This window comes from Strix aluco, chromosome 5 (genome assembly GCF_031877795.1).
Source record: "Strix aluco isolate bStrAlu1 chromosome 5, bStrAlu1.hap1, whole genome shotgun sequence".
NCBI classification, from domain to species: domain Eukaryota; kingdom Metazoa; phylum Chordata; class Aves; order Strigiformes; family Strigidae; genus Strix; species Strix aluco.
The window spans coordinates 35,837,776-35,850,283 of record NC_133935.1 but is presented as its reverse complement, the minus strand read 5'-3'; the positions used below and the strand labels follow the sequence as shown (position 1 = coordinate 35,850,283).

Genomic DNA, 12,508 nt, shown 5'->3' with positions numbered 1-12,508 from the left:
CCTACCACATTTTCAAATGCCTCAGATCTTGTTAAACTCTTGCTCTTCACCACAGAAATACTGCCAGTGGCTCGTATCAGTCTAACCTTTTGGGACCTAAGTAGCTTCTCTTTGCTAATTCTGCTGCTTACTATAGTATTTCACAGGCTAAGAAACAATGAATGAGTAACACTGTTCGGATTTCTGAACAGATACCATGCACTGGCAGAAAGCCATCAGTAGGGGGGTCAGGTCTTCAAAGCACTGTCCTCATACAGAGTTCTGTGTTTTAAAGGCATAAGAGTGCTGTACAGTAATTATGATTTACAATTATAAAGCCTCACACAAAACCTTATGCAAATTATTCCATCTAAATGTGTGACAAACTTTGCAAGGCATCAGCAATATTTCTGGGCATTGCTTGCTTCACTGCATTTACCTCTTTAAATATTATTTTAAAAAAAGTGCTATAGTTTACAAAAAATCAGAGTGAATATATTGAGACAAAAATTAAATTGCTGCTGCAGTTTGACAAACTCTTAACTCTTTCTGGAAACCACAATTTTATTCCTTCCTTTGGAGCAGGAAAGGAAAGCTGAAGATCAGTCTTGGGTCCTGCTTTCTTCACGAAAAAGAAATGTTTCTTTCTTTCTAAAGGCAAGAACAACATTTTATACTTTAACACTGTTTTATTGTACAAAACAAGCAATTTATTAAATATAGCATCTGTCGTCCTTCAGAAAGATAAATACATGCACAGAGACATGGGTTTTTTTCTTACATTATACCTTGTCCCTTCAAATCAGTATGAATTTTTTCTGTCCTTTTCAAAGGAAGAGGACAAATCACTAGTTAAGTTTTGGTGTGCTTCTACATGAAGCCTTTAAATACAGTCTTTCTTCTTAGTACTACACATGATAGAGTTAACACTCCTCAAACACTACTATTCTTTAGGCAGTGGCATTTCACCATGATCAATTCATGTCTGAAATCTTGGTTACTTCATCTTTCATATCTTTGATCTCAGTTTGAACTCTTGTTAGATTGGAAAATTTCTCATTCAGTAAAGCAATTTCCTTCTCCCGTCGTAATACATCCTCCACTAATCTTCCTATTCTCAGTGTTAGGTCGTTTATTAATGGCTCCAGGATGGCAAAATCCTTTTTAAGTTTGTACATCTTGGGTTTTAAATCATTTGCAAATGTAACAGTCTTGAGAACTTTTGCTCTGTCACCTTCGAGATTCAAAAATCTATCCGAATGCTTGTTAAAGTCACTCCTTAACTCAGATAATGCTGTCTTAATTTGCTCAATTTTTCTTCCGTTACTGGATGCCAAGTTTTGTAGTTCTGTACTTCGGTCAATGCTACTGGTAAGTAGGTCACCTATATTTTTTACTGTCATCTTCTCACCTTTTTCTACTTTATCTTCTAGTGTTTGCAGAGAATTTGTCAACGCAGTCATATCTGAGACTAGGCCTGAAATGCGCCTTATGTCAGTTTTTACTGTCACAATCGTCAAAGTTACGTTTTTTGCTACAGAAGCTGCATTCTGTTCAACACTTGAAACTGCATGAAAAAGAGTTGTCAAATTCTTCTGCAGTTGTTCTTGTTTTTTAATTATGCTGCTAGACCATATTTTCATTGTATAAATATCTTCCTGCAAATGTTTAATGTGAGAAATTATTTGAAGATCTTCCAGCTGTTCCATTATGTTCCAAGTCTTTTCACACTAGAGGGATGCAAATAAAAATATTTGACAAAATTTCTAGTTTAATAACTCGTATCAAAATTAAAGCTCTAAACTAATGAAATATCTTACTATTCTGATACTAAAATTGAGTGCAAACCCTGTCTTTAGGAAATAAACTTCTGTTGCAACAGAAACAAAAATTTCATTTTTTTTTTCCTTTCAGTATACATAGCAAATTCAAGTGTTACTGCTTCTTCTATTATAACAAAAGTTACAGGAAGGTGCTATATGACTTTCCAGCATGAATTCTGAAAACACAAGTAATCAAATGCAATCTTCTGATTTAGAGAAATGTTTGTATTAAGCCTAAAACCTGTGTGATCTGGAAAGACACATGTAGAAAGATATTCAGTAACATTTTAAGAAGATGCCTACTTTAAAATTCTCGTATTCAGAAATCATGGATCATATTTAACTGAGGTGTTTTTATTTTGGTAATCATATCTATTCAACGGAATAAAAAACCAAAGGAATTAGGCATGGTTCCCTTTTGTTTAAATAGCTACCAAACTACTTTACAGGAAAAACATGACTTAAAACAGCCTGCCTCTAGAAAAGCTATGTTAATGAGGGAACATGTATGCTACTGTTGGGATTCTGGGCTGAATTTGCTAGTTCACTTTTTTCTGTTTTTTTCAACAATTTGTTCTTGGTTTTCAAATTTGAGAGGAAGAAAGGAAAATACCCAAGTGATACTATCCTGTTCAATCCCTAACAAGTCAGTGTAGAACTTAGAAAGAAAGAGAAAAGCTGAATATTCTAAGAGACTATAATTAGTTCCACACTAATCCTTTTCTTGATACTAGTAGTAAAAATATCACCAAAGAAACAAATATTTTAAACTTTTTGATAGTGTTGGTCATTCCTCAGTAGCACAGAACTGTTTGCTTAGAAACAAAATACCAAAATTTAGGCTGTGGACAGTCATGCTGGTTTCCTACTTACTGTTCTCTAAGGATGAGGATTTCCTGTTCAATCTCGTGTACATTCAGCTTTCAACATTAAATTGGGGAGCATGCCACTGGTCATTTAGCCACCTTTCCCCAAAAATGTATAAAGTAGACACATGGGAACACACTTGTGAAAAGTATTTACAAAACATTTCCATATAGAATAGTATTTCTTAATGGAACACTGAACATTAAAGTATTTATTCCATACCCTTTCCGGAAGAGCAATTTATTTTGAATTAGATTATGTACCAGGACAGGGCAATCCACTACATTTTATTGAGTATGACTGTAAAGAGATACAAATCTATATATATAAGTAATAAATTTATGAAACGGTTAAGACTATAACATTGAGAAATGCTGGTTTAATAGTCTCTTGAATGGGCAGCATTAACTGTAGTGAAGATTTCAGTAGAGTTCTACATAAATTAATGTACAAAACCAGAATAATTTAACTTAAGCCTGATTAAGTCATAAATGTTGTGGGTTCACACTGTCTACTAAGCAATCTCCTTTGCTGAGTTTAGAAATCAGGAATTGGAAATTATCAAGACAAATCTGTAGACACAAATTTATAGTGGTCCCAAGATCCAGATTTCAATGAACAACTACAGGCCTACTAGGTAGTATTACATCCCATATAAGTAGATCTATTAGACTTATGGATAAATTACATATTCCCTGCCCCCAAGTACATAACTCCATGGCTTTCAGTAATTGCTTTTGCAGCTCTTTGGGAAACAATGTCAGTGACACTGTTTTTTTCCCTTTGTAATGCAAAGCAATACCAGACATGTCATGTAATGTTAACTGAAAACATTCTACATAAGAAAAGGTTAAACTTGTTTCTAACAGCACCAAAACAAAACCACAAAAAAACCCAACCCCAAACTAATACAATGACTGATGACACCAAACTTGCAAATTAAATGACAGAAGCAGCAGCTAACAGGAATATGTTAATAAGAACTTCAGTCTATATGTAGTCCAATGACTTCATTGGCAGAACAAAACTACGGCAGTGATTTTAAGAAGTTTGAAAGGGCTGGCAATGAGGTCTAAGGTGGCTATTCACATGGGATCAAAGAAATAAAAGATAACACCAACTGCTACATAATCCCTTGCTTACAAATATCAGTACAAGAGCAGGTTGTCAGTAAAGGGTACTTGACTAGTGTTTTCTGCAATGCTGTTATATCTAAGCTTCAGCTGTTAAAAATGTACTTAGTGCTTTCCTGCACATAAAATATGTAGATTCCGGTAACAACTCTGACATTGAGAAGTCTGTACTGTAAGTACAAAAACATTATGGTATATAATACATTAAAAGTGAGGTACATGTATATCTGCCTAGAGATAAGAACTTAATTGTTCATTGTGTTACAATTTCATGGAATATAATACAAAAAGTAACAATATAAAAAACTACATAGTGAAAACTAAATATAAATTGTAATCTGATGTCTCCGGTTTTGAATTTTTTCCTTAAATCTAAATACTTTGCTTCAAATTACTTCTTAATAAAAATGAACTTTTAATAAATAAGGTGAAAATAATCCTTAATTTAAGAAAATACTCTTTTCCTCATTTAAAACAGTATTTCTTGCTCTCTAGTTTGCCTTTCAGTCTGATCCAATGCCTATTTAAATTAATGACAATATTTCAGCTATCCTTAACATATGTTGGAATCCCATTATTTATAATAAATTAACAGGCTCTTTCATCAATGAAAACCCTATGTCCAAATTCACTTATCCCCATTCTGGTCATTTTCTAAGTTACAGCTTTCTTTTGCTTTTGAAGATACTTTTATGTCATGCACTACTTCTTCTAAAACCACTATTTCATTTTGCATTTTCAGTATGTTGTCATTGTACTGCATGCCTTCAAGAACCTTTTGCATCGCCACTGTATGGGAAACAGTTTTCAACATACGATTTTCAACAGTATATAGCTGTGTTGTCAAGTCCTCGATCTTTTTCTCCATACTTAGCAATTCACTTGATAATCTAAGAATAGAGTGAATAGCATTTTCAATTGCTGGCAAATGGGTCTTGCACTCCTCAATTTTAGGTTCATAGTTCACAAGTTTCTGATTCAGGTCTGTGTCCTTGGCTACCAGACTATTCTGTTGTTGTTCTAGCTTTTCAACTGCCTTTGCATGCAAGTCCAACTTATGTTCAACTCTAGAGAATTCATCATCTTCTTGCCTTTTTAGTGTTTTGATATTTCTGGCTGTACTGTCTTCTGAATCTCTTACTCTCTCTGAAAGGGATTTAATTCTTTGGTCAAATTCATTAATTTGGGAAGTAACTTCTGTATGTATGAACTTTGCTTCAGATTTTAAACCACTAGTGTTTGTGTTCATTTCATCCAAGCTTCTTCTCCAGGAATTTGTAACATTTTGGAACTTCTCATTAATGCTCTGCATCTTTATAGAGAGAGTCTGTTGATTGTTCTGAATATCATTTATGATGTTATGAAGATAAGGTATTTCCTGCTCAAACTCCGTCATCACAGAGATGGATGAGGCAGCTTCTCGTAGGATACTTTCAGAAGACTCAAGCTGCATTTATAACACAAAACAATATCCATGTCTACTTAACAAAAGTAAGAACAGAAAACCATCTGCATTTATTTAACAGAGAATAAAGTCCCTTAGAAGCCACTTTACTTGTTAAAAAGCTCCTATAAGATTTGTTTTCATAATTCATCTTTAAAATACTGTTGATTAACCTAGCATGAAAAAGTCACAGAAAAGGTTATGTTTGTTGTTGAATTTCTATAGCATATATGCCATTTTCTTTGTTGTCAATCCCTTATTTGCCATGGTGATTTTTTGGTTTGGTTTTTTTGAGGGAGTTTTTTGTAAAATATATCACACTACATAAATCCCATGCAACATTTTGCAATATGAAGTGTAGTACATAAGCATCCAAATTACATCATGTATAAATGACATCATTATGAGATCAGTGCTAAAACATCATCACTGGCATAAACCATGCTCTAATCCTAATCCCATCATTATCTGTAAAATATAGAGGATAATTTGGCAGCCAGCTCAGGCTTTCTACTTGTTAATGACACACGTAGATAAAATAAAATAGCAATGAAAAAATAAAACTATCCCTTTATTAGGCCTTTCATATCATTAGAACAGGTCTACTACATAAATGCCTGTAAATTTTCTGCAAATCAATGTACATTAGAATTATACACAGAACAGTACTGGTAGAATGAAGTATGTGCATAAATGTAAGTTTTCAAAAATAGCTTAGTGTCTAAAAAATAATACCGAGATACAACCACTATATTCACATATTTGAACAATGGTATGGATTGACACGTTTAGTCACACAAAATATTCTCCAAAGGCCTATTCACAGGCAAGTAAAATACATTATGAGAATTTATTTTAAAACAGTCAGTTAAATTTAACTAAATGACAACAAAGTAAAACAATGGCAAATGTCCCCCAGAGGTTATCCAATTAAGATGTTAATGATTACCTTTTCAGAAATTAAGTTAATTTTATTTTCCACATCCAGGAATTTTTCAGCTTTTTGCTGTAAGAAATTGTACTTTTCTTCCATATCAGCAAATTGACCTGACTGCTGAAATAGGAACCTGCAAATTGCAAGTAAATAAATAGTAAACATAACTATATAATTAGCACATATTAAGTGTTCCAGGACCTGACTCACAGCAATCTGTTACTGCAGAGATTTGTGTTCACAGAATTTGCTCGATCAATATGTGAGAGAAAAAAAATCAGAATTTAATGAAGTTGAACTGTCTTTCATATTGGAGTTACCATCCAATAGAGGTAGAAAAATAAGGGAACATCCATAAACGTGCTTCATTTTTACACTGTATGCTATTCAAACAGGAAAAATGTCTGATAAGACTGCTGACAGAGGGGCTGTTACATGCTCATAATGCATTGCCTCAATGTATTTTGCTGATAATGTATTATATAATCAGTGGAAATAAAACGCAAAAAAATAATTTGGAACTTTCTTGCTAAGTATCATAAAATCGTGCATAGAAACCTCTGGATTTAGAAAGGCTGGTTAACTCTAACATTGTTTAATTGTAACCATCCAGGAACATATGGTGCAAAGCTTGTATAGCTACTGTTATGACGATGCTAGCTTTGAACAGATTAATAGAGTTCTCAGTCCTGTACTTTACATACATTCTAGATTCATTTACCGTGAGCTTGAGAGTTTTCTGAACTGTAAGTGCTGTCCAGTTAAAAAGAAAATGAGACAACCAAGCAAAAAAACCTGATTTTTGCTGGGTGTTTATTAATCCCAAAACAAGGCTTGTTGTAGACTATGCAGGGGTCCTCTCAGTAGTAAGAACAATTTTATCTAGAACAACAGAGTTTATTTAAAATATTTGTGCTTTCATAAATTGACATTAAATACATTGAATAGCAATTAGAAGTTTCAAAAGATCTACAATACTCTATACAGATTAAGCTTGGCAAGAAAAGCTAAAATGCTAGCTATAGATGATAAATGCAAACCAGACATAAACATATATAAAACAGTAAGCAGAAGCATCACTAATTATTTTATTCTACTATGTCATTCTGTTTCTCAAAGATTTATATAATGAAATCTGGGTGATGTTAAAATAAAAACAAATTTTACCTTAATTTTCAGATTGATACCTAGAGCGTATCAAAATCTGGACTAACTTCTTGCACTGGAGTTCTCAGTATCTCATTGTATCATTTCCGCATGAAGCTCAAAGTTTCTGGTGAAACTAAGGTAGTGATGCTGCTAAGATGTTCTAAAACATCTTTTACAAAGCTATTTGACCTTTACTTGAAGACTCCATCTGATAAACAATTTACCACACTGCTGAGATTATTTACAGAAAACTCTACTTCACTTCTACCGCTGAATTATTTATAATCTGCCAAATGAGCCTTGTTGTACTTATTGTCAGATTAAGTTGCTCTTCACAGTTAGATGTAGTCCCCAAAGCAGGTATTTACAATTCATGAGCATGGCACCTTTCAGACTTTCAACATGATAGAACAGATCAAACTTCTATAATCCCTTACTGTATACCAATGTTTCCACACTTGTGAATACTGCCATTCTTTTCATGATCCTTCTAGCTTTAACAAGTTTCTATAGTCACTTAACCCAAACACTATATTCAAATGTAACTAACATATTGCCCGTGATTGAATACAGTACTGAGTACAAAAGAAAGTATTAAAATCCATTTTAGAGGGTTACCTACCAGATCAGCACCAGACAAACAGCAAGGAAAATTATGCTGAAGCTCGTTCGTGAGTCCATCCAAAAGGAACTCCAATTATGGCTGGTCCTGGGACTTGCCAGCTTCCCACAATTACTGTGCTTCTCAACCTTTTGAGAACCTTTATTGGTCTTGAACGAAGAAATACCTTTTTTCCTCTGCTTAACTTCAGACATTTTCTGTTTTTAAAAAGCAGAAGCAAAAGAGAGAGCTAGGGAAAAAAAAACAAACAACAAAAAGGACTAGTTCCTTCTAAACATCCTCAAATACAACCTTTTACCCTTTAGTTACAAATATACCTCCAAAAATGTTTACATTTTCTAGTTATGTAAACCTTTGTAAAGCATCACAATACTTTCATAAGTCACTGAAAATTTGTTTTCTATATTATAGAGCACTGCTTTCCAATTTTATTAAACTGACTTTTCAAACTTTAACTAATTTCACCTTTCCAGAAATATTTCATCTGTTGTACAATCAGCCATTTTGAAGATATATTCAAAATCAGAGGGACTGAAAGCATATTTCTTTTTATAGTCGATTACTGTCACAATTTAATCAATTTCACTATCCTGTTTTACTTGTAGATTTTTTTTAAAATTACCTACTCCACATTAGAGGCAAATTAAGTTTCTCATTTTTAAAAATGGGATTGCAAATCAAGCTTTAATTTAGAAATAGTTCTGTTGCAATGATTTCATGTCATCTGTAAAACCAGAGACATCAGTTAATAGAAAGTCATTAATAGAAAAATAAAGATTAATGAAATCACGCATCTAGATAAAAGAGAAGCTACAATTTTGTCTTTGCTAAAATTAAGGTCTGAATAGACTCAAGCAACATGAATCTCCAGTTTTGAAAAGTAAAAGAGCTCCTAGTCTAACCAACCAGGTGGAAGTACAGAGTGGAATTTTTAAGCCTAAAATTTTCCACCATGCTGCTCAAAATAGACTAGATCCTTAGTGGATTTGGCTTAGCACAATTTAGGACAAAAATGTTTTGCTTCTTTCTGAATCATTCTGCAGTATTGCCACATATCAAAATATAAATATTTAAATATTAGAGATACTTACATAGTCAAATAAAGGCGTAAAACGCATTGTTTAAAATCCCAATCTGTTACCAGAGCACGACGCTTAGAGCTGTTTGTGAGTGCCAGTACTGGGAAGCATGCCCTGAGTTTGAGGTATGTAGGAAAAAAAACACCTCTTGCTCTCAAGAAAAACAGCAAAAATGCGAATTTTGTAACTTTTAAAGCACCTTTGGGATTGAAGGCATGTATTATGAAATTAAAATTTAAAAAAAAAAAAAAAAAAGAGACACCTCTTTTAGGTCTCTCTTTTACGAGTTAGGAAAATAGTTTAATACAGGAACAACTCAGCTTTAGAAGGACAACTTCAGCCCCGTGCGGTCCAGAGGAACGACCGCGGCTCCCCACAGAGACCTTCCCGAGCCTCCCCTACACCGCCCGGCCGCCGCCCCAGCCCTGCCTGCGCTCGGCCCGGGGCAAAGCCACCGACTGCTCCCTCCCCTCCGGGGCACCTCCACAGCCCCTCCACCTCCGGGGCTCCCGGGACACCCCCAGCCCAGGAGCCGCCCCGCCCGCCCCCGGGGCAGGCCTGCGGGACACCACCCAGCCCCGGCGCCGCCCTTCCTCGCGCGGCCCCGTCGCTCCAGCGGCCGCCCGCAGCGCCACCGACCCCCAGCGCTTGGGGCCGCCTTCCCCCCTCCCTCGGCGGCCGGGCACCCCCTCCGGCCACTGCCACGCTCCTGCGCCGCGGCACCCTCCGTAGCCCCGGTGCTTCCCCCGGCCTCAGCTGCAAGGCGGGGGCGGCGGGGAGGGCCCGTCCTGCCCCGCCGTGACCACGTTTGCGCGCCCAGAGCCCCACCTGCGGCCCGGCCCAGCGCCTGCCGCCTTGCCCGTGCAGCCGCCGCCGCTCCCTCAGCCCGCGGCGCGCCACGTCAGTCGCGCGGCCGCTGCCGCCGCTCCGCCGAGCGGGTCCGGTAGGCGCAGGCGAAGCTCCGCGGCTCTGCGCCGGCGCGTGGAGCGCGGGGCTTTGTTGGGCGCGGGGCCGGGCCGCTGCCGGCCGCCGGAGGGGCAGCGGGCCGGGCCGGCCCTTCCCCCGCCCCCGCGCCCGGAAGGAGGAAGCGCTCGCGGCTCGGCGTCGCTCGCCCGCTGGCGACTCCTCCTCAGGGCCAGGCGAGAACTTGTTGCCGGCGGCTCCCAAGGGCCCGGCGCTGCCCGGCAGGTGAGCGGCGGTGGCGGAGGGGGGAGGCAGGGCCGGGCGGGACGGGACGAGGAAGGGCCGTGGCTGGGCGGTTTCGCCGCGGTGCTCCTGAGGTGAACACGGACCCCTGGCTCCGGAGCTGCCTGCCGCGGAGGCGGCTCGTCCCCCCCTTCTCGGGGCGGGGAGTTGCGGAGGTGGCCGGGCAGAGCCCCCCGGCCCGGCGGGGGTGGGCCGGCGTCGGGCCGCCCCTCTGAGCGCTCCGCTTTCTGTTTCGTTCTCCCTCCGGCTGGTAACGGCGGCTCCGGTGAGGCGTGTCTGGGTGTGAGGTCACCCTTTGTTTTGCGTGTTTGTGGGGTGCTGTCTTCTTGTATTTGCTTCACGTGTGGATTGATGATTTTTTTTTTTTTTTTTTTTTTTAACCTGGACGTTTTTCGACTGGGGAGCTTTCAAGTCCCCTTTCCTAAACAGTGCGGTGGGGTAAAGGTAGGGTGAAAGACTTTCCTAACCACATACTTTGCAGTGACAATAGGAAATTCCGTCAGGACAGCGGAAGAGGCACTCCATCGTGGGTTTATCCACAGGCAGTTGTACTGCATCTGCCCGGCTGCTGAAGGAGGGAGTGAAGGAAAAGGTGTGAATGCTTCTGCACAGAGCTGCGTAGTTGCTCCGTGGAGGGGCTTGCAACTGCCTACGGACCCTTCCGTCGATCAGCAGGAGTGTGATTGGAGAGATCATTTGGGACTCTCAGGGACAGTTGATCAGTACTGGAAAACGTTTACGTAGTAGACAATAGTTTTCACCTTCTGTTGTCTTCAGGCAATTTTTTTTTTTAATGACATACAGGAAGAACACAAGTTTCTAGTTGCATATCAGGTGCTGACAATGGAAGGTATAGCTCAGTCGCTGGCAGTGCTGGGTGCTCCATCTTTACGTCATGTGTCAAGATCCAAATGTGGTTGTATCAAGTCCTGAACTTGGAGACAACATCGAGTTTATCTCATGGGATTTGGTACGCAGGGATTTTATTTTCTGTTGTAGTTCTGCCCAGGGCTGTCAGCCATGAGACCAGTTCTCTTTTTCATCCTGTTGTCCCAATCACATGATCCAAGGACTTAAAAATTTTGAGGGATGTATTGGGCGGGGAGGAGACCTTTTCGTAGAGACATTTAGCAAGTTCTTAGTAAATGAGAAGCTTGCACAGACTGTGATTCTTTAGTTCTGCAACTGTTCATAAACATAAATTCATAGAAATGAGGAAAAGCACTGGAATATTTTTGTTTTTTTCAAGAATTAGCAGTACATACATGCTTTTTTAATGAAACCTTCCATTCATGTAGTGAGCACAAAAGTTTTACTATGAGTCTAGTTGTTAAAGGTTGAAATTCTTTTTATATGTGCTTCATATGCCTCCAAGTGGAGCTGAGAAATACTGTGGTCAGATTGATTGTAATAATGCTTAGCTGGATGTTTTTATTAAACATAACAGCATATGACATCTAAACAATATTTCAAGAATACTGTTCATATTCACAGTAGCTAGTGAACTATTAGAACTTAACTATTGTTGTGTTTTGAGCCCACAGGGCAACTGATCACCACACAGCCTATCGCTCACCCCTCCCCCTCAGGAATGGGAATGAGGAAGTAAAGTAAAAGGCTCGGGAATAGAGATAAGGACAGAGAGGGATGACTCACCCATTACAGGTCATGGACAAAAGACAGACTCATTAGAGGAAGAAAAAGAGCATCAATTTAATTCAAACACTAACAACAACACTTAACAACAGAGTACAACAGCAAGAAGTATAACCACATCTTAAAAACACCTTCCCCTTCCCCCCACCCCTCTCTTATTCCTGGGCTCAACTCTGTTCCCGATTTCTCTACCTCCTCCTCCTGAGCGGCAGGGGGGTGGGGGGTACAGTGAGTCCCACTGCTCCTTCCTCCTCAGGGGAGGAGGACTTGCACTCTTCCTCTGCTCCAGTGTGGTGTCCCTCTCATGGGAGACAGTCCTCCACAAACTTTCTCTGACATGAGTTCTTCCCACAGGCTGCAAACTCTTCCCAGGCTGCTCCAGCATGGGTCCTTCCCACGTATTGCAGTCCTCCCAGCACCAAACTACAACACTGGGGGCTTCCCACAGAGTCCTGGTCTTCTTCAGGTGCAGCCACCTGCTCTGGCGTGGGGACCTCCATGGGCTGCAGGTGGACATCTGCTCCACTGCTGACCTCAGTGTGTGGCAGGGGCACAGCCTGCCCTCTCACCATGGGCTGCAGGGGAGTCTCTGCTCCGGTGCACCTCTCCTCTTCCT

The 12,508-nt window shown here is 39.5% G+C and overlaps 2 protein-coding genes across 18 annotated transcripts in view; one reads left to right on the top strand and one right to left on the bottom strand.

Moving 5' to 3' along the window:
* Positions 1-648: 648 nt before the first annotated feature.
* Positions 649-10,016, bottom strand: IKBIP (IKBKB interacting protein). Of its 7 annotated transcripts, none has more exons than XM_074826998.1 (5): positions 9,859-9,968; positions 9,043-9,229; positions 7,952-8,148; positions 6,196-6,313; positions 2,880-5,249 (listed from the first exon to the last, which is right to left on the bottom strand). In XM_074826998.1, exons 2-5 carry the CDS (start codon positions 9,067-9,069, stop codon positions 4,431-4,433), a joined length of 1,161 nt encoding a protein of 386 aa, XP_074683099.1. In that variant the 5' UTR covers positions 9,070-9,229; positions 9,859-9,968; the 3' UTR covers positions 2,880-4,430. The 7 variants fall into 7 exon arrangements, with proteins under 7 accessions (XP_074683104.1, XP_074683099.1, XP_074683100.1 ...); XM_074826999.1 differs by having other exon boundaries at positions 9,043-9,144; positions 9,859-9,958; XM_074827003.1 differs by lacking the exons at positions 2,880-5,249; positions 9,859-9,968 and adding an exon at positions 649-1,709 and having other exon boundaries at positions 9,043-9,748.
* APAF1 (apoptotic peptidase activating factor 1) overlaps positions 9,989-12,508 on the top strand; it is a 39,720-nt gene continuing 37,200 nt past the window's right edge. For 8 of the 11 annotated variants that reach the window (XR_012623552.1, XR_012623553.1, XR_012623554.1 and 5 more), the window contains exon 1: positions 10,017-10,218. The gene's annotated coding sequence lies outside the window, so the exon portion shown is untranslated. Of the gene's footprint in view, positions 10,219-10,260; positions 11,207-12,508 lie in introns of those variants that run through there. The other 3 variants (XM_074826985.1, XM_074826986.1, XM_074826984.1) reach the window with 3 other exon arrangements.

Bases quoted from the DNA above. Each gene is read 5' to 3' on its own strand.
- IKBIP (XM_074826998.1), bottom strand. From the start codon at position 9,069: ATGCGTTTTACGCCTTTATTTGACTAT. The intron at 8,149-9,042 runs GTAAGTATCTCT...TTTTAAAAACAG, and splicing joins TTACGCCTTTATTTGACTAT to AAAATGTCTGAAGTTAAGCA. The intron at 5,250-6,195 runs GTAATCATTAAC...TTATAAATGCAG, and splicing joins TTAACTTAATTTCTGAAAAG to CTTGAGTCTTCTGAAAGTAT.